Source organism: Chenopodium quinoa, unplaced genomic scaffold (assembly GCF_001683475.1).
Source record: "Chenopodium quinoa cultivar QQ74 unplaced genomic scaffold, ASM168347v1, whole genome shotgun sequence".
Taxonomy (NCBI): Eukaryota; Viridiplantae; Streptophyta; class Magnoliopsida; order Caryophyllales; family Amaranthaceae; genus Chenopodium; species Chenopodium quinoa.
In genome coordinates, this window is record NW_018743136.1 from 2,124,260 (window position 1) to 2,145,418 (window position 21,159).

The 21,159-nt window shown below is 33.1% G+C and overlaps 1 protein-coding gene across 1 annotated transcript; it reads left to right on the forward strand.

The window, feature by feature from the left end:
• The first annotated feature begins 10,813 nt into the window (after positions 1 to 10,813).
• LOC110732056 (branched-chain-amino-acid aminotransferase 2, chloroplastic-like) lies at positions 10,814 to 19,989 on the forward strand. The gene is made up of 10 exons (XM_021911969.1): positions 10,814 to 11,011; positions 15,382 to 15,440; positions 17,141 to 17,327; positions 18,269 to 18,445; positions 18,555 to 18,686; positions 18,771 to 18,869; positions 18,963 to 19,079; positions 19,201 to 19,296; positions 19,380 to 19,492; positions 19,646 to 19,989. The coding sequence occupies exons 1-10, from the start codon at positions 10,943 to 10,945 to the stop codon at positions 19,758 to 19,760; spliced, it is 1,164 nt and encodes a 387-aa protein (XP_021767661.1). The 5' UTR covers positions 10,814 to 10,942; the 3' UTR covers positions 19,761 to 19,989.
• Positions 19,990 to 21,159: the final 1,170 nt, after the last annotated feature.

A 21,159-nucleotide genomic window follows, 5' to 3' on the forward strand; every position in this document is an offset into this window, starting at 1 on the left:
TTATATCTTTAGGGAGTTGGGGTAAATCAGGTTTTACACTTTTAATTGGTTATACTCAACAAGGTTACCTAAAGGGTTTAGAACCTTGAAGCTAAGGGTAATAATTAAACATGTGATGATTAATTATTCAACCAAGAGTTACAAGAGTTGTAATCAGTAAAGAGTTTGCTCACCTTGAAAATGTAATGGTTGATGGTAGGGCCTCAGTCCGGTCAATTATTGCACAAATAAAGGATCTTGGAATAACTTAAAATTCAATTGGGATCAATTAATTATTGAATAAAGTGTTTTAAAGTTACCTAATGAATGCGTTTATGGTACTTTAATTATTAAATTAAACATAATCATTAAACTTTGCCTTATTTTGACATAGATGGGTAGCCGTAATCACAATGACAACAACGTTTACAATCTTCGACCATTCCTTGAGAAGGATCGGTTGACGTGGGATAATTTTTCCAACTGGGAAAGAATGCTAGGGCTTGTTCTGAAATCTGAAGGTAGAGAGGATGTCATTGACACCCCATTGCCAGGACCTCTGCCAGAAAATCCAACTGCGCCAGAGATCAAGAAGCACAAGGAAGCTCATGACAGAGCTATACGTATCACTAGCTTAATGATTGCTACCATGGAGCCTAGTCTTCAAAAGCGTTTTAAAGACCAAGATGCCTACTCAATCATACAAGAACTCAAAGCCTTGTTTAAGAAACAAGCTAGAGTTGAAAGGTATGAGCTCCATCATGAGATTCTGGATTGTAGGATGGAGAAGGGAGCTACAGTTCATGATCATGTTTTCAAAATGATCGGCCTAATTCAAAGTATGGAGAAACTGGGGCACCCATATAGTGATGATTTGGCAACAAACATCATTCTCCATTCGCTACCAGAAAGTTTCAACCAGTTTATCAGTAATTTTAACATGACTGCCACTACAAAGACTATGAATCAATTACATGCAATGCTAGTTAGTGCTGAGAAACAAATCCCTAAGGAACCTAAGAAAGAATTTCTTATGATTCAAAAGGGAAAGGGGTTCAAGAAGAACGGGCAAAAGGCTAGTGCCAAGAGAAAGGGAAAGAAGGTTGCCAAAGCTCGTGAAAAGCCTAAGACAACTCCAAAGCCCAAGGCTACAAGTGAAAGTGAATGCTTTTATTGTAAGAAGAAGGGGCATTGGAAGCGAAATTGCCAGAAATACCTAGACTTCCTCAAGAAGAATGGAGCATCAACCTCAGGTATTATGTTATAAACATTTTAACTTTCACTTAGGTATGTGATACCAAGTTGCAGTGCTTAACATTGACATGTTGCGCAGGGACTGCAAACAAGTGAAGCTAGCATGGAAATGGAGCTTGAAGGTGCACTAGAAGTATTTAAGTGGCCAGAGATAGCTTCATAGTTTTAAATTTTGATTAGTTTATCATGATTTTAGAACAATTTCCAGTTTGATGAGACAATATTTCAGTTTTGTTAGAATACTGATTTGGTTTACTTGCCTTGGAAAAGTGTTGATCCATGACCAAGGTAATAAATTGTTTTCATTTTGCTGGATATGAGTTAATTTTTTTTAATAACATTGATATAAGTAGATCACAAAAGTAAAATTTAGATGATTCAAAGTACACTTACTTAAAACAAGTAAGGTTTGGTCACATTAGCCATTTGCACATCCAAAGTTATGGATGGACTCTTATTCTTATATGATTATGAACTTGAGAATTAGAAGTCATGTTTGATAAGTTAGAATGACCAAGTCAAACCAAACGGTTAGTTTAATCACATGTATGTATGCATAAGCAAATAATGCACAAGTAGTCAAGTAAACAAAGTTTATAATGCAATGAATTTGAAACCTAACAATGGCACTAGTTCTCTAAAGTTCAAGGATATAGGTTAGTCAAAGAGGTTCCATAGTTATGAGTCCGGATGCACCACGCAGAAGCCTTACCTTTGGAAGGGTTGGTGCGTGTGGATGGGACTCGCGAGCTAAACTCACTTCCATGGTTTGGTGAATTCAACACTCTCGGATGTACCCTTCGTTTCCAGGAGCATTCGATTGGGTAGATGGAGTGTGAATTCCCAGAGGTTTATGTCCATATGTAGAACACATATGGGTTTCAGAAAAGATAGAAAAACTCAATCAGGAAGTAGAATCGAGCCAACAGTGCTAGAACCAGTCAAAACAGGAAGGCAGAGTTCTGGCTCGGTATTGGAAGAACTTGGCGCCAAATAATAGAGTATGTCGCCAGAAAATAGCTCCATCGCCAGACGACAAAATTGTCGCCATGCGACGAGGCCATTTTCCAGACGACGCACTCTATTTTCTAGACGTTGGTTCCTACATGCCTCAGCAACTTTCTGTGTTCTTATAATTTTCCAGTTTTCGCAGTATTATTTTGATTTTAGTTGTGAAAGATATTTCTCAAATTTCCTACATGTAAAAATCCTATGTTTTTTACTCATTACGGATGGTCTTTCCAATGAGAACCTTTTTATGCTTATGCCAATAATGTCAATCAAAATTACGCACATGAAATACTTAGAACTTTTCGAGTCTCATCCACTCATTCTAAATCATTGCCAATATAAATTTTAGGAATTAAAATAGAAATCCTCCCCAGTGAAGTCGCCAAAAACTGTAAGGAATAATTCAAGCATTAGCCCAAACTTGAACCCCACTTTAATCATACACTTAAGCATAGTGGCATACAAAGGGAAAGAAATAAGAGCAAAAGAGTCGCCAACAAGTTTTAGGAACTTGTAAACCGTTCACAGGGTGAAGGTTACACCCCTTAACGATCCAGAAAATCGTTAACTCCAATAGGTCAGGAACAAGGACTGGAAGTTCGGGGATGAAGGTACAAATCCAACCTAAAAGAGAAAGAACCTGCCCTAATAATATGCATCTACTTTACTATACTCGTATTCATGTGCGCTTTCTGACTATCATGCAATCATTAGGTTAGCCCTAAACCTGTTTGATCTATGTTGGTTGAATATTAATGCACAAAAAAATCTATTATTAACGATCACTTGAATTATAATCATATTAGCCCTAAACAAGATTATTAATTAACTTATTAAGCGTGATTAGAAGTACAAATTCCCTTTAAACATTTATAAAAGGCGTGATCAAGAAATAACAATAATAATCAAGCAACATAATAATCATCACAATAAAATAATCATCATCATAATTATCATAATCATAATAATATCATCATCAAAATAACAATCATAATTAAAATAATCATGTTAAAAATAAAGCATAATAATCATGTTAAAAATAAAGCATAATATTAATAGCAAGATCCTAGGCATGATACTGTAGGGAATATTTCAAGCTATATCCCAAACTTGAACCCCGCTGTGATCATACACTTAAGCATAGTGGTGTCCAAAGGGAAGGAAGCTAGAGCAAAAGACTCGCCAACAAGTTTTAGGAACTTGTAAATTGTTCACAGGGTGAAGGTTACACCCCTTAACGATCCAGGAGATCGTTAACTCCAATAGGTCTGGCACCAAGACTGGAAGTTCAGGGATGAAGGTACAAATCCAATCTAAAAGAGAAAGAACCTTCCCTAATATATAATAGGCCTCTACTTTATTCTTCTCATATTCATATGCGCTTTCTGACTAACATGCAATCAATAGATTAATCCTAAATCTGTTTATCTATGTTGGTTGAATATTAATGCACAAACAAAATTGTTATTGGCGTCACTTGAATTATAATCTTTTTAACCCTAAACAAGATTATTAATTATCTTATTAAGCAAGATTACAAGTAAAAATTCACTTTAAACATGCATAAAGGCGTGATCAAGCAGTAACAATAAATAAGTATCAAGCAACATGATAATAATCATAAAAATAATCATGATTAAAATAATCATGTTAAAGCATAATAATAGCAAGATCCTAGGTATGATACTAACAAGATTAATAACAAACCCTATCATGTCACTAAACAATAAAAATTAAAGCTTTAACCCTAACAAGATACTAACATGCTATTAGGAAAGAAAATAGGAAGCATCATAAAAATCATAATTGACATTATATTCTTTACCCTAAACATCATACTAAGAAAAGCATCCTAACATGTTACTAGGAAAAGCATCCTAACATGATACTAGGAATCAAAATAACAACCTAAAAATGATTTATATATCATAATATCAATTAAAAAAATTAAAGCACTTACTTGGATGCCTCGTACCTCTTTCTAATAACAAAATACACACGTTAGTAACTTCAATGAAAATAATAAATTAAACAATTAAATTAAATAATTGAAAGAAAGAATTAAGAAATTTTAGACTAGATTTGGGACCAAACCCTCAGAAATTTCAAACCTTTCACGTCTAGGGCGAACGCAACTTCGAATTATGCTAAGTTTGTCTAGATCTTGTAAATGCGGAATTTTGTTTGTGAAAAGGTTGGTTTAGAAAAGAGAGAGAGAGAGAGTATGAAGAATTTCTTGATGAGAGTTGATGATTGATAACGGAGGTTTTAGGAGGCTATTTATAAAGAAAACCAGTCGGATTATGATAATAAAGAATCAGAGTTTCAAAGAATAAAACACGACGCTGTCGCAACACACGCCCGTGTCGCCAAATGAAAGAGCTTGTCGCCAAGCGACAGATGTGTCGCCGCAACGCCAGGCCTGTCGCTACGCGGCGGCTTGTAGTATGGCACTGCAGACAGTTTTTCCACGCGTTTTTATATTTTGATAAAATTTAAGCGTACGAAGGGTAAAATTGTAATTTACTTTAAAACACTTCTTTTATTCTAAATAAAACTCTTAAAACTCAATTATCAATGCTAATCACATTAGGATTCAAGAGATACTTCTAGAAGATTCTAGAAGACTATAATCAATCCTAATTGCATTAGGAATGTTAAATCATAAAAGGCCCTCATCTAGATCATTGGGCCACATATAAAGAGCAAACCGGGCCCAGTTTAGTAATTTGGCCATAACTTCCTCCTTATTTATCGGAATTGGGCTTATAATATATCGTTGGAAAGCTCTTTTCGAGCCCAATCCAACTACACTATTATTGAACCCTTGCTATGGACCAAACTAAACTGGATTGACTATTTTCATAAAATAGGTTTTCGAAAACAAAGAGAAAGAAGAGAAATAAAAGCCAACCGCAACACTACACTTTTCACACTCTTTCACTTCATTCGATTATGATTCGACGTGTAAGGTATTCATCACCGGGTTTGGTTTTGGGGAGACACAAATGGGTGTCTAAAGATACTAACAAGATTAATAACAAACCCTAACATGTCACTAAACAATAAAGATCAAAGCTTTAAACCTAACATGATACTAACATGCAATTAGGAAAGAAAATAAGAAGCATCATAGAAATCATTATTGATATAAGAAACTTAATAATTAACCCTAAACATGATACTAGGAAGCAATAAAACATCTTAACATGATACTATGAAGCAATCAAAACATCCTAACATGATACTAGGAATCTAAATAGCAATCTAAGCATGATTTCTATATCATAATATCAATAAAATAGTTAAAGTATTTATTTGGATGCCTCGTATCTCTTTCTAATAACAAAATACACACGTTAGTAACTTCAAGGAAAATAAAAAAATCAAATAATTAAATTAAATAATTGAAATAGAGATTTGGGACCAAACCCTCAGAAATATCAAACCTTTCACGTCTAGGGCAAAGGAAACTTTGAACTTGGCTAGGTGTGTCTAGTGCTAATGTATGAGGAATTGTGTTTGTAAAAAGGCTAGGCTAGAAAGAGAGACAGAGAGAATAAGCTTTAGCTTAGAGAGAAAGATGAATTAGAGAATTCTGGTTATTGAAAAACGGAGTCCGAAATTGATAGAAACGGATCAGAGTTTGAAAAGGAATAAAACACCGTCCTGTCGCCAATGACAAGGCTCGTCTCCAGGCAATGAACTTGTCGCCAGGCGACGAATCGGTCGTTAGGCGGTGCAATATAATTTTTTGCGGATTTTGTTTTTATCATATCTTTTGATCCGGAAGTCCAAATAAGTCATATAATACGTAGTTGGAAAGATCTTGAAGTCTACTTTCCAACCCAATTAGAATCAGATTAAAATATTTTGTAGATAAAAAGATATGACCGAAATACTGGAAGGATGTCAATTTTGGACAGAGTTTCGTATTCCATTCATATCTTTTTTGTTATAGCTTGGAATTAATATTATAATATATCATTGGAAAGACAATTTCAAGATCTATCCAACCATACAAGATTTGGATAAATATTATGAGGCACAAAAATAATATCTGACTGTCTTTGAATATCTTTAAATTCGAATAGAATTTGGATTAATAAAAAAAAGGAAAGTTTTATTCAATTTCAAACTCTTTGATTTTATCTTTTCAAAAAGGATAATTAAGATCTTTTAGAAACTTATGGAATTTTCTAATTAATCTTAATTATTTTAGGAATAGGGTTAAACCTTTAGACCCTCCACATGATCATTGGGTCGTAGGTAAGATCCAGTTTGAGCCCAGTTTAGTATTTTGGCCATAACTTCCTCATTATTCATCGGAATTGGGCTTATAATATATGGTTGGAAAGGTTTTTTCAAGCCCCATCCAACTACACTATCATTGGACCCATATTATGGATCAAACTAAACTGGAATGCACGTTTTTCATAAATAATGTAAGAAAAGAAATATTTTCAAAAACAGAAAGAAGAGATATTTTAATAAAAACATCCTCATCACTAGACTTTTCACACTTTCACTCTATTTGATAATCAAATGGCATGAAAGGTATTCATCACTGGGTTTGGTTTTGGAGAGACACATTTGGGTGTCTACAGTGAGCAATCCTATTCTTAAAATTCCTTGGACCATCAAACCTTAGACCATTGTTGTTATTGGAAATAAAATTCACTTGTTTGCAAGCATTGTTCTCACCTTCATCACAACTCTCAAATGCATGTGGACAACTAGAAGAATCATGGTCATAAGAACCACAAACATCACAAAACACGCATCCACTTGGCATATTATTTGAAGTTGAAAGAGGAGTAGAGTTAGAAGATGTACCTCTCCTCGTATTGTGGGAAGGAAGAATAGGTGGTTGTGAAGAAGCACTCTCAAGCTTAGCTTTAATTGAAGTAATCTCCTTTCCCAAATTTGAGATTTGCAAGAAGTTATTGGTGGCATTGAGATGGTCGATTGAATAGACTGTTGAACCACTCTTTCCTGTCGACTCTCTCTCACCTTCTTACCAATCCGTATGGTATCTCACTACATCCTCAATTAGATCCACAACTTCTTCCTTCGTTTTATTCATGATAGGGCCTCCAGCACCAGCATCCAAACAAGATTTGCCTTGAGGACTCAAACCTCCATAAAAGATTTGAATGATTTGGTATGTTGGAATCCCATGGTGAGGACATTCTCTTTGGTACTCCTTGTAGCTTTCCCATGCCTCAAAAAGACTCTCGCTCGGCTTTTGCTTAAAACTTTGAATAAGGGTTCTTGCCTCGACCGTCTTCTTTTGGGGATAGAAGCGGGATAGGAATTCCTTTGTAACCTCATCATTCCTTTGTAACTTCATCCCAAGTTCTCAAAAAATTAGGCTTCACCTCCTTGTCCAACCATTCTAAAGCACGCCCAATAAGGTAGAAGGGGAAAAGCTTAAGGCAGATGAATTATTGAGAAACCTCATTCACCTTGATTGTATTGCAATATTTCTCAAATTCCTTAAGGTGGTGGAGAGGGCTCTCATGCTCTGCACCACTATATTGTCGCCTCTCAATAAAAGTGATCATTGCCCGCCTTATCTCGAAATCATTTGCCAGTATCGTTAGTGGAGCAATCCCACTTTCAAATCTATAAGCACCAGGAGTTCCCAACTCCTTTAATGCTACACTTGGATTAGCTCCCATGCTTCCTCGATCCTCTTCTTCACTTTCTTGATGAATTTCCTCTCTCAAAGAGCTTGGATTTGAAGAACGATTAGCAACCCTTATCCTTGTTATGGTTCTCTCAATTTCCAGATAAAATGGCACTAGAGTTCGTTCTTTTAACTTACGCATACAAAAACTTAAAGCAAATATCTATAGCACGACTATAAATGTAGCCTAAAAGGAAAAGAAATCTTTTGTATTTTTGCTTTTTTTTCAAATAAAAAGATTAGACTCAAACAACAATAGCAATCACCATGCCCTCCCCGCCAACGACGCCATTTTTTACGAGGGGTGAATGTAGGTCGTTGGGGTCTAGATTTCCCGGCCAAAACAATATTTATAAAGCTAAACCAACCCGAGGTATAAGGTAAGTCTAGGTCGAATCCCAAGGGAAGGAGGGAGTGCTAAAGTCGATGCTAAGCTATTCTGAAGGCTAGGGAGTGGGTTTGTTACACTAATGGAAATCAAATCAATTAAGAAAAATCAAATAGAATTCAATATCAAACACTAGGGAACTTAGGATCCACATGCATTGCTAACAATCTTGCTAATTCAGGAGGATTCAATTAACAATAGAAATTCAACAATATAACAAAATCAAACTTCAAATTGCATTGAAAAGTAAAGAATTCTTACACAACTTTGATCAATATCAAAGAGGAATGAAGATCTAAATAGCACAATCATCAAATACCAAGCTTCTCTCTCTATAATCTAAGAATAATACCACAAAATCAAGAGTTTCTCTCTCTAAAAATCTAATTCTCATCTATTTTCTAATTCCTTCTCCAAACTTTTCTCTAGAAAAATCTAGGAAATTCTATTTATAGCAAAACTAACTATAAGGAAGTTAGTGAGATGATCCAAAAAGGAACTCAAAGAGCGCGATCCCTCTCTTGCATGCGCGACCGCTACAAAAAGGGTACGTAACAGGGAGAAGAAGGGGCGCGCCAGCGCGACCGCTCCTCTCTCGCGCGCACCCGCGCAGCTGGAGTAGGGGAACATCCCAAGTGCGGTCGAGCTTGTCCTCGTGAGCTCTAGATGAGCCATGATGCTATAGGCAGTAAGTTTGAACACTCTTGGTGGGTTCGACACCACTCCTTCATGCCCATACGACATGAAAGTGCAACCTTGATGAACAAGCTCTTGAATTCCTTTGCTCTTAGATTTCAAATGGAGAAACGAGACATCTCTTTTGACTTGAAAACTCCGAGGAGAACACACTTGAGACTCTCGAACATCACCAAATTCCTATAGACAAACCTATAGACAAAGAAAATCAAGCAAATAAAAAAGAAAATGCAAAATACACAAGAAAAGCGAGAAAATAAGAAAACTTCTAAGAAAAAAGAAAAGTAAAGAAAATATAAGCAAAACTAGAGAACATGGAGTAAAAAGAGATACAAAAATCATGTAAAATCATCCCAAAAGAAGCCAAATGAGTGCCATAAATGACACTCATCAGATTATAAATTAAAAAAATTCCATATGATTTTTAGATCATTATGGTGATATAGTTAGATTTAGGCCTTGTTTAGTTCACCTTATTCTTACTTATTTTAGAAAAAATAAATTCAAATCAGATCAGACAAAATAAGTTCAGATCAGATAAGAAAAAATAGGTTTAGATCAGATCATCGTTTTATGTGTACATTTTTATCGCTAAATATTTTTAAGTTCGTAATGAAAAAAAATATGAAAATCACATATTAATAAAATACACATTATTACGAATCCAACAAGACACCACTTGATATATATTTTTCCATATAGATTATCGTATATTTAAGATCAAAGTTTTGTCAAATTTGACATTCATATTAGAATAGATCAAATCAGATTAAAGTAGACATTTATATTAGACTAGATTAAATCAGATCAAATAAACAAAAATAAGATGAACCAAACAAGCCCTTGAGTATATTGGTTGTATCTAGAAATAGCTAAAAATTTAGCCGGGGTACCTTTGAAAACGAGACATGTTGGAAGTTGGCAATACCCAACTAAGCCAATCAACAAAGTCATTATGTTTACGATACCATAAAATCAAGCTGACGTGCTACACATATCGTGCAATAAGATTGACGTGGCATCCTTGTCTTGTTGAAAACTAAAGGATTGATATGAATATCTGATAATACCAAACTTCGTATCTGATAAATACACGTGATGAAACTACCAAAGATACCGGATACTAGATTTCTGTGAAACCAAATCTCATCAAATATACGACGTACGGAGTATTATTTTTCCATCACCCAAATATTGCACCATCGAGTATATATGTAGCTAAATGCCTAGGTGTACATGTTTTAATTATTTTAAACATACAATTTTAAAGATTCTGTAAAAAAAAAAATCTTAAAAGGTGATATTTGCATTATTTTTTTCTGTTGAGGTTGTATGTGAAGTAGCGTGATAGATTATATAAATCAATCCTAAGTTTCAACTAATGTGGTTAAGGTTTTGTTTGAGTTGATAGCTTGCTTGAATTAAAAATTGAAAATCCTTTACTTTATTTTTGTATGTGGGATAAATAATATTCACACTTGCACTAACAATCTTCCCCTCGAACTTATAAACTCCTCCTTGCATGCAAGATGGCAGACATAAATGGTCCTAAGCGACTTAAAATCTAGCACAGATGGTGCTTCTATCATTTGGTGCGACTAGATCAAACCTAACTCTAATAATATTTTAGAGAATGAACCTAATTAAAAGTTTAAGCTGATGTTAAAGCTCAAAATTAATAGTATTAAGTAAAAAGATACAATTATGGTTTATTAATTAAAAATGAAAAGGAGAGATAAGAAGGATGACAAGATGTACACAAGTGGTATAAGTACAAAGCAATAAATAGTCGCTCATGTACAACGGTTGGGCTATTAAATTGGCGCTCTTTGATCCGTCTTGGTCTTTTGCCCAAAAACACAGAGCCTACCTTACAATCTCTTCAAATTTTCCAAACTTGCGAGTTTTAACGAAACACAAACATGATGAAGACTTCCTTTTCCCTTCGCAAATTCATCCAATCTTCCAGCAACATCTCTCTTCCATTAAAGGTTGGTTCATTTAACCCTCCCCCCCCCCCCCCCTCCCTCTTTTTTTTGTAATTATTAATTTTTCACCGATTTTTTTCACAGAAATTTAATTTTGATTTATATTCTCCATTTTTTTTTTATCTGTATTCATCTTAATTGATAGAATTGAAGCCATCTTTTTTTTTTTTTTTTTCTTCCAATTGATCTGGTAGACTCCTCATTCGTATTGTGCTGTTCAGTCATAACGTTAATGGTGAATTGAAAAAATTGCAATTTAGATGGAGAAAATTAATATTAAATTGTTTCAAAAAAATACAAAAAAATATAATATTAAATGAATTCAATTAAGTTTTAGTTGAAGTACGTGGCAATCAATACAATTACTTCACATGAGAACAAAATCTTTAAAAAACAAAACAAACAAAAAACCTGTATTGAATTGTACTGATGTCTGATGATATAGAAAATTTTGCTCTGTTTTCTGGGACATTATGTCTAAAATTGGTTATAAATCATGTGAATTTGATTATAGAAAAGAAAAACAAAATTGCAACACCTTGTGTATTATTTTACAGAGATAAATATTACTCCGTAGAAAAATGTATTCTTGGAGCTAAATGAGATGAAGAGAGTATAAGTTGGTTTCATGGTTTAGTATAATTATGCTAACAAACCAAGTTTTAAACTTGTACATAAACATTGCACGAAGTATAACAGAGTTGAGCTAAAATACTTATTTGTAGCATTTGGGTTCCTCATCTTTCAAATGAAGCAAGTTGGAAAAAAGATGAGTCACCAAAGTTTAAGGACCAAAGTGCTCATGTGGCAAAAAAAATAATATTTTAAAAAAAATTTAGAGACCATGATTAATTAAATTTTTTTTTCATTCTTTTGTCAGTTTTTTTTAAAACGGAATCTTTTAACTAACATTATTTTTTTTTCCATCAACATTAATATTTTGGTTATAATTTGCATTAATCAAACTATAGAATTTCCAAAATTTTTTTTTAAAAAAACTATAAGATTTTCCACCTTTTCTCACCCCACAGCACCAACAACCTGCCACAAACACATAACCCCATTTCCACCCGTATGCAGCCTCACCACCGTCATTAATCAACCACGCAACCCAAACCTCCGGTTCGGCTGAACTATATTGTGCATGAGCTTGTACAGAATTAATTAAATCAGGAGGCCAAGATTAAATCACAAAATAAATCATAGGCTGGGATTAAAAGATGGTGATTGGTGATGATCGTTAATGAGGTGCAAAGTAGGGGATTGTTTCCCCATTAGAGCAGCCAAATCGAAAGAGAAGAAGAGAGAGCCGACCCTTTTTTTTTCTTTTCCTATTTCTTTAATTCGAATTATTGAATTTATTTTTTTTAAAGAAAGTCAAAGTATTTAATTTTTTAAGTCATATTTAATTTTCTTCTTTAATTCTTTAATTCTCTAAGTCATTTTTTTAAAAAAAATAGTCATTTAATTTTTAAAAAAAGCAAAAAATTTGGGTATGTTTTCTTTCATTTTAATCAAAGTTTGTACATAATAAATAATAAATATTAATTAGTAGCTGACAGAAAAAAAAATGATTTGTAATCCCTAAACAAATGCTAACTAGGATAAGTCCTTTAACTTTTGCTTAGTTGGCAGTACACATCACCAAACTTTGCTGACTCATAAGTTCCTCCACCAGAAATGGTGAGACAAAGGTGGTAGAGAGACCAATTTGCCTCATTTGAAAGATGAGGGACCATATATGCAACTAATGTCATAATTCAGGGACTGTATTTTAGCTTATCTCAAGTATAACATATTATACATATCTCATTCCCACAATCCCACACATAAAGGATTCAACCTCCTCACGTGCCACACTATTTGGTACGGAGTAACATTCTCAACTTAATAGAGAAGGAGAAAAAAAAAATTGTTTATCATTCCTATTTTGTTAATGATTAATAAATAATAAATTTATCGCTTTGTTTAATTTACTTTTTATGTTTGTATATTTTTTTGTGCATTTGGGCTTAGTAAAATAGGTTTTTTTTTTTTTTTTTTTTTTTTTTTTTTTTTTTTTTTTTTCAATCTGGTTTGAATTAAAGTTATTATTTTAAGAGTATGGGGACAAATTAAAAGTTGACCATAGGTTAACTATGAAGGGTTCTGACCTGGTATGGTATAAGTTTTAGATTTTCTTTTTGCATGCATAGCTGTGTGGTGCTTACATTTTTTTTAAAATAAAAAATAAAAAAGCTTTCAGCTCATCTTGTGTGTGGCTAGCCACACCGTGTGACTACTTACAAAATAGTAAACTAACCCCTAAAACACTAACCACGTATCCCCAATATACTGATTGATTAACCCCTATAACACTAAGTAACCCTATAATACTAGCGAATGAACCCTTTTAACACTAACCAAGTAACCCCATTACACTAATGAAATAACCCTTGCTACACGGTGTGGCCAGACACATATAAGACTTTATGGAAAAACTTTTGTTTGTAATTATTATTACGTAGTATTATTTTTATCGTGTCTTTGTTCGTTTTAGTTGTTTGGAGAGGAAGTTATACACTTCTATATCCTATATTACTAGTCCCTTTATAAAAAGCTTTCATGAATTTTACGACAATGTACAAGTTGGTGATATTATACCAAACTATTTGGTTAAGCTGTCTTGTACTCTGTTCTTTTTAAAATACTCTTTCTGTAACTTTGAACATGTTTTTTTTAAACAATTTAGAAATTCGTACGAATTTAATAATTCATAAGATACATTATTTATATTACAATGCTTATCATACAGGTTCGATTTATAAAGAATAGTCATGAAGTCGAAATTTTGAAAGTTTATTTCATACATAGGTACAAGTAAAAAGGAAGCCAATCTGGTCAATTATGTGCAAGAACACATGATGAGTATAATAATTTCATGATCAATCAATTTAAAAAGAAAATTAAAACTCATCGTTACATGTAAAAGAAGACATAAACAAGTAAGGTCGTAATCTTGGCCTTTTATGCTAAAAGATGTTTTCGTGTCAAGCAAATCCTTTTCTTGGCTTACTTGTCAAAAATTGTAACAACCTCTCTAATAAATGTACAACGTTTAATGGGACCAATTTTATGGTGCATACTCTAAAATTGACTAATGTATGAAAGAAAAATTCACAGTCACCTACAACTTTTTAGAGTTTTAGTCCTTTGTTATTAATACTCCATTACTTGTACCAAGCCTCCTTTTGATGCGTAAGGTTCACCTAACACATTAAATAGGAAATTTTTACAAACGGAATTTATTAATTTATTTACTACCTCACAAATAGATTTTTTTTTTTCTCTATTTTATGTCAGATCATTGCATGTAATATTGAGGTAGTATATATTTTTTGCTAATTATTCTTGACCCGACCTAACCACTTGGTTATTGTTTTTTTTTTTTTTTTTGTTTATTAATTGACATGTGAAGTATACATAAAATATGATCCATTAATGTTGTTAATGTAATCACACTCTTTGATTATTAGAATAAGAAGAAAAAAAACCTCAAGATTTGTCTTGTTTTTTCTTTTTTTTTTTTTTTTTTTTTTATTTGTGACAAAAAATCAAATTAGAGCTCTATTTGTATACTTTATCCATGCTCTTTTCATAATATCAACAAAACTCTGACATGATGATTCTGTTAAAATACTGTATTTGAAGATAGAACATATCGTTAAAATTTATAAACTTTGAACCACATGATAAATTGATAATAACGTATTAAAGAAAATGGAAGAAATATACTCCAACAATATTGATAACATATAGACCCTATTCACTATTTGTTTATTTTATTTTTTATGAATAATGAGTTAAGATGAATTCAAATAAAATTTAATAAATTTATATAAGTGGTAGTAATAAGTTTTCCATTGAATTTTTTAAATTAAAACTTGTAATCATAGTCAAAGCAATCAAATTTTCCCATTAAAAAAAATGTATGTACAATTAATATATATATATATATATATATTTTTTTTTTTTGACAAGAGCAAAGGAAACAATTAATATACTACGGAGTACACTTTTCTTCATTTTTATTATTTATAATAAACAAAATTGGATCCACATGTGTCACGAAAAACATCCAATTAATAATACTCCGTAATTCAACATGTGAACAGGGTCAACGACTATTATCACCAGTTCACCGACACCAAATTACTTTCCCAATATAGTAATAGTAGTAATGTCGTCCATAGTTTTGATACCTTTTTAGAAGCTCTAAGTAAATTTGTTACGTAGTTGTGAATTTGGCCTTGTTAACTTTTCATGACAATTAATAAATTAATGTACTTTAGCACGTGATAATGACTATCTTATTACCCAATTTATAAATGCAGTTTTTGAAGCTTGAAAGTCAACATTTCTACACCTCTCAGGCAGCTTCACCAGCTTACAGGTATATTAAATAACCAAAGTTCGACCAAGTAAATTGCTATTAGGCCCCATGGTTTAATGTAAAACATTTTCAATGGAAAATTAGTTTTCATAGAAAACATATTTTCAAGGAAAAACACAATTGCAAATTAGTTTTCCTTTGTTTGGTTGCATATAAGAAAAGTCCAAGAAAAATAAAAAATAAGAGTGGAAATATAGGGATGAATGAGAGGGAAGTAAAAAAAGAGGTAAGGAGGAGAGAGGAAAATGTGGCTTCCCTTGTTTTTTGAAGGAAAATATTTTCCATCATTAAAGATGAAATTTTCCACCCTTGAAAAATTGTTTTCCATCCCTTAACAAACCAAACAAAGGAAAATGGAAAATTAATTTTCCATGAAAACCCTTTACATCAAACCAAACAGGGCCTTAATTAAAGTGATTTTCATTGATCACGTTGAGAATCTCTACAACGTAACTAATAATATAACAATATATGTAAATACAGAGTGTATTATAAAGATAATCTCATACTCCCTCCGTCCCTTTTTTATACTCCCTTGGACAAATTTTAGTCTCAAAATGTTCACCCCATTTGCTTTTTTCAACAACCATTAATATTAAATTTTTTTACTAAAATTCCCTCCAATTTGCAACAACATTTGTGCAAATTTAATTTTCCCATGTAAATTTTGTTTTCCCATATACTTTTATTACGTTTTCTCTCTACTTTTTTGTATAGCCAATGTCAATTTATTTTTTCAATGTATTTAAAATATTCTTATTTGTGTTTATTAATTCCCGTGAAAAATGTTCATAAGGGACTATCAAAAGGGGACGGAGGAAATACAAAATATATCCTAAACTTACGGATATTCACTACTCCCTCCGTCTCATAATATAGTTCAAGTATGTGTTTTTTCACAGTATTTAAAAAATAAGATTTAAGGAGAATGTGAATAAATTACATTAATAAAAGTGAAAAGTACAATCATAGAAAAAAGTTAGAGAGAAAGTTGAAAAAAGTACAAGACATGTGCAAAATTCAAGGATAAATTAGGAAGTACAATGAATAAACTTAAAAAAGTGAGTGTATAATAGTTTTTACATACTATCCAAAAATAGAAATGAGAACAACATTTTGATTCTTTTAAATAGTAAAATAAGAAGTATATTATGCGACGGAGGGAGTATTATATATGAATAAAATGTGTAACAAAATTTAGATGGAACTTAGAATGTCATTAAACAGGTGAAATTTTAGAATCAATTCAAACCACCTCACTTGTTCTCACTTCCCATGAACTTTTGTTCCCCGTTTTCTTAATATTAACCAAACAAGAACTTTTCTTACATAATCACGAGAGATTAACGAATATAGATATGTGGACAAAAAGGAATATGAGACGGTCTTTGAGAGACGAAGTGCTGTTAGCATTCTAGCCTTCATCTACAACTTCCCTGTGAAGTGTTTCCTGAAATTTGGGGTGAAATATTATCGCTAAGATTTTATAAGAAAAAGTCCCTGCACCATTTTGGATGCTATTACTTTTTGTTAACTCTAAATTAAGTTCCCATTCAATAAAACTCTAAATTAAGTTCAATGTCACTTGAATGAATTTAAGCTAGCTTGGTTTTATTTTGTTTACTGTTCTGCATATCATTCTTCTTCGTCTGACCTGACATAATCACTGGATCTTCCTCCCATTTGGATTCCGTTGACAGCCAAGTTTGTAGTGACGACGATTATGCAGATATTGACTGGGACACTATTGGATTTGGCCTCACACCCACGGATTACATGTATGTGACGAAAACTAGTCAGCAGGATGATGGGTTTACTGAGGGACAACTTAAACGATACGGAAATATTGAATTGAGCCCTTCTGCTGGGGTCTTGAACTATGGACAGGTGAGTCAGTGAGTTATCAATTCTTCTTTAGCAGGCTCAAACTGTAAACATCCATCCTATAAACGAATCTATAAACAACCTCTATATCCTCTCCAATTAATAATATACAATTCTGTGTGGTTTTTAAGTTCGTTAAACCTTGCATTAGTTGCATAGGCAGCTAAAACTATGGCTGCTAACTTAACTGTTATAGCTCGAGTGGTCAACAATTAGCATCAACAATTCATCATTTTGATCCTTAGCAAATTACTATTTACACATCCCACTGTATACACCTAAAGATAGCTCTTCTGTTAGTTCTGTCAGTATATAATTCTAGATGTATGGTGATTGCTAGTGTGACTTTCAACATAATTTTTTTTCGGACCCCCTAAAATGGCTTAAAGCCTAAGCATGTCAGTTTCTTAATGTACAATGTTTGAATTCTAATTTGTAGTTTCTGTTCTGATGGTTGAGGCCCAGGAATATGTTTTATACTCTATCAGTTTTATTGCAATATGTACGCTTGGATTTCTTCTTCTGATATAAATCAAGAATATAAGTAAGAGTTTGATCAACTTAGGAAATGGTTTTACCCTTTCACTCTTAAAAGAACTAGCCTAACTAAAGGAGTCTTCTTTTCTATCTTTTAGTACATGTAACATGTGCTACAATGGTGGATCACATAGAACTATACAAACCCTAAGCAACCTTTATAGTTTGAACTTAAAACACTTTTTTTTTCTCTAACAATTTAAAACAGAGCCCTGTAATTAGGCGTATACAACATGTAGCAGTTGAGTTTACAGAATTTTGAAAGAACAAATGAAGTATCTTCGTACTGTGTAAGGCAACTGACATGAGTGCTTTCATATATATATATATATATATATTTTATATATATATATATATATATATATATATATATATATATATATTTTTTTTTTTTTTTTTTTCCAAAGGGCTTATTTGAAGGAATGAAGGCAATCAGGAGAGAAGATGGGCAAATTGTCTTATTTCGCCCTGATGAAAACGCCCTCCGAATGAAAGTAGGTGCTGAAAGAATGTGCATGCCTTCCCCTACGACCACTCAATTCATTGATGCTGTGAAGCAAACTACTCTTGCAAACAAGCGTTGGGTATATCTCTTAATTGACCCATCTTCTGAGCTTTCCATGACTGTTGATCTTATCAAATATTTCTGTCATTCGAATTGCATTCATATATTTTCTTGTGGTTATGTAACAGATACCTCCTCCTGGAAAGGGATCCCTCTACATGAGGCCTATGCTCCTAGGAACTGGACCAATCCTCGGGCTGGGTCCTGCTCCTGAATACATGTTTCTTGTCTATGCTTCTCCAGTTCGCAACTATTTCAAAGTAAGTTTCTTTTTTTTATCAAACTACTAGTTGATGTTACTTGCAGAATTTACTAAATTATAGTGGTTTAATCTTTGATTTCAGGAAGGAAGTGCCCCATTGAGTTTGAATGTTGAACAAGAATTTGATCGTGCTTCTCGTGGTGGAACTGGTGGAATAAAAACAATCAGCAACTATGGACCGGTAAGCAGATCAGTTTTTATCCTAATAGTCATAAGAGATTTTCATTTATATTGTACTAGCCTTATATAAGTGCATGTTTATATCATAAATCAGGCTTTGAGACCACTAGTGAGGGCAAAGAGCAAAGGATTCTCTGATGTTCTATACCTCGATTCTGTGGATAGGAAGTACGTTGAGGAAGTCTCCTCTTGTAACATCTTTATGGTTAAGGTAATACTTCTAGTAAACAAATAGTTTGATCACATTGTCAAGTCATTGAAGATATCGTGAAAGGAAAGAACTTAATGAAGCACGGTTCTTCTAATTGATGATATACTTTTCATACTCTCAGGGAAACACAATCTCAACCCCCTCTATAAAAGGAACTATACTCCCAGGTGTTACACGAAAAAGCATCATTGAAATAGCTCGCGATCTTGGCTACAATGTAAGTCGATCACATCTATTTGGCCATTTGTAGACTGCTCTTTGTCTAAAATAATGTTATAACTTGCTATAAATATAAAATAGGTTGAGGAAAGGCCTGTCCCAGTCGAGGAATTGCTTGAAGCTGATGAAGTTTTCGGTACAGGAACTGCTGTGGGTGTTGCCCCTGTGGGAAATATTACACACCATAGTCGAAGGTATGTAATACTGCAAACGAATTGTTTTCCACCTCTATAAGATGGAATCTATTACTACCATTATACCAATGATAATTTCTGAAACAATACAGCTTAGAAAAATTTAATTATGTATGGTACCAGGCTAATTGTAAAAGTATTTGATAAATGCAGGGTAGAATACAGGACAGATGATAATTCGGTATCGAAGAGGTTGTTATCAACGTACATGGCAATTCAAAATGGTTTAGTAGAGGACAAGAAGGGTTGGATAGTTGAACTCAGCTAGGGCTTTACAGTTTTAGAAAATATGTATAATTCGATTGTTTTGATTGCTCTTTTAAGTTGATTCATTTTAGGAGTGTTTGCAAATTGTAAGACATGCAAAATGATGCATGTCATTATGTAAGTGAACTAAAGATTAGTGTACTTAATTAAATCAGGCTGACGACCAAATGCAATTTAATCTCGTGAAAATTTGCAAAAAACAAGTATCCTAGTAGCAGCCTTTTTCTTTATACTAGGGATTATTTTGCACGCGAGCATCGCGTAAATAGCTAGCCCTTTAAGGAGAGTTATTATTAATAGTCTTTGTCTTATGCATATTTGCATGGTATTTTATTATATCTATTTGCATAGTAATTCTTAAGTACTTATTGATGAGATGAATTGAATAAATTAAATAAGTCATCAAATAATTATATTTATATACTTTGTAGAAAATAGAATGTAAAAATGGAGAGTAAAAAATGGTTTAAATATTTAAAAAACACAAATAATTAATCAATTTTGATGATTCAAAAGACAATTTTATGTCTTTTGAATTCAAAGGGGATAAATATGTAAAGGGGTATATTTGTTAGATTAAAGAGAGTAAAAACTATGCTTTTTGGTAGTTGATCAGTTTACGCTACATGTAGGTTGTGGCCTACAACATTTGCCTACAAGTGGGTTGTGGAGTAGACTTTGTACGTTTGTTTTATAAGAAAAATCAGCCTACTCCACAAATAGGTTGTGACCAACAACAATTGCCCATAAGTGGGTTGTGGAGTAGACTTTTTCATGTCTACATACATTTACCTTTTGGTATTTTTCCTTCATCTCTTGGATTCTCTTGTAACCACTCCATTGAAGTGGATGTTTATGGTGATTTAATCACTTTTTGATGTCTAGATTCATCCTCTAGCTAGCTTGAAACTCCATCCTTATAAATTGGCTTGGTTATCTTCTGATCCATGCCATTTATGGCACCTTTAGGCTATGTTTTCTTTATATTTCTATGCTCGTTTTTAGTCGTTTATGTCGTGTTTTTAGGGAATAATGCTTTATTTGCGTGTTTGTCTGTTAGTTTAGAGAAATGCGTGCTTTTAATGGTTTTCTTATTATTTTATGCATTTCTCGGCTATTTCCCTTGCTTCTCCGTTTGTTTGACTTGTTTTGTAGGTGTGTCGAGCTTCCCGGGATTTAATCATCAAGTAGGGAGCTCAAGTGCATTCAAGGAATTTAACGGAGCCAAGTTAGGGAAGCGAAGCACGCAAGTCAAGCCAATCCAAGAAACAAAGGAAAATGAAGGCTTGCAAAGTATCAAAAGGACCTTTGTGCATTGTTTCGGCCATATCTCGAGTTCTACAGATGGATTCAGGTGATTCATGTTGGGTTAAAAACTAGTCTTGAAGAGCTTTCCAATG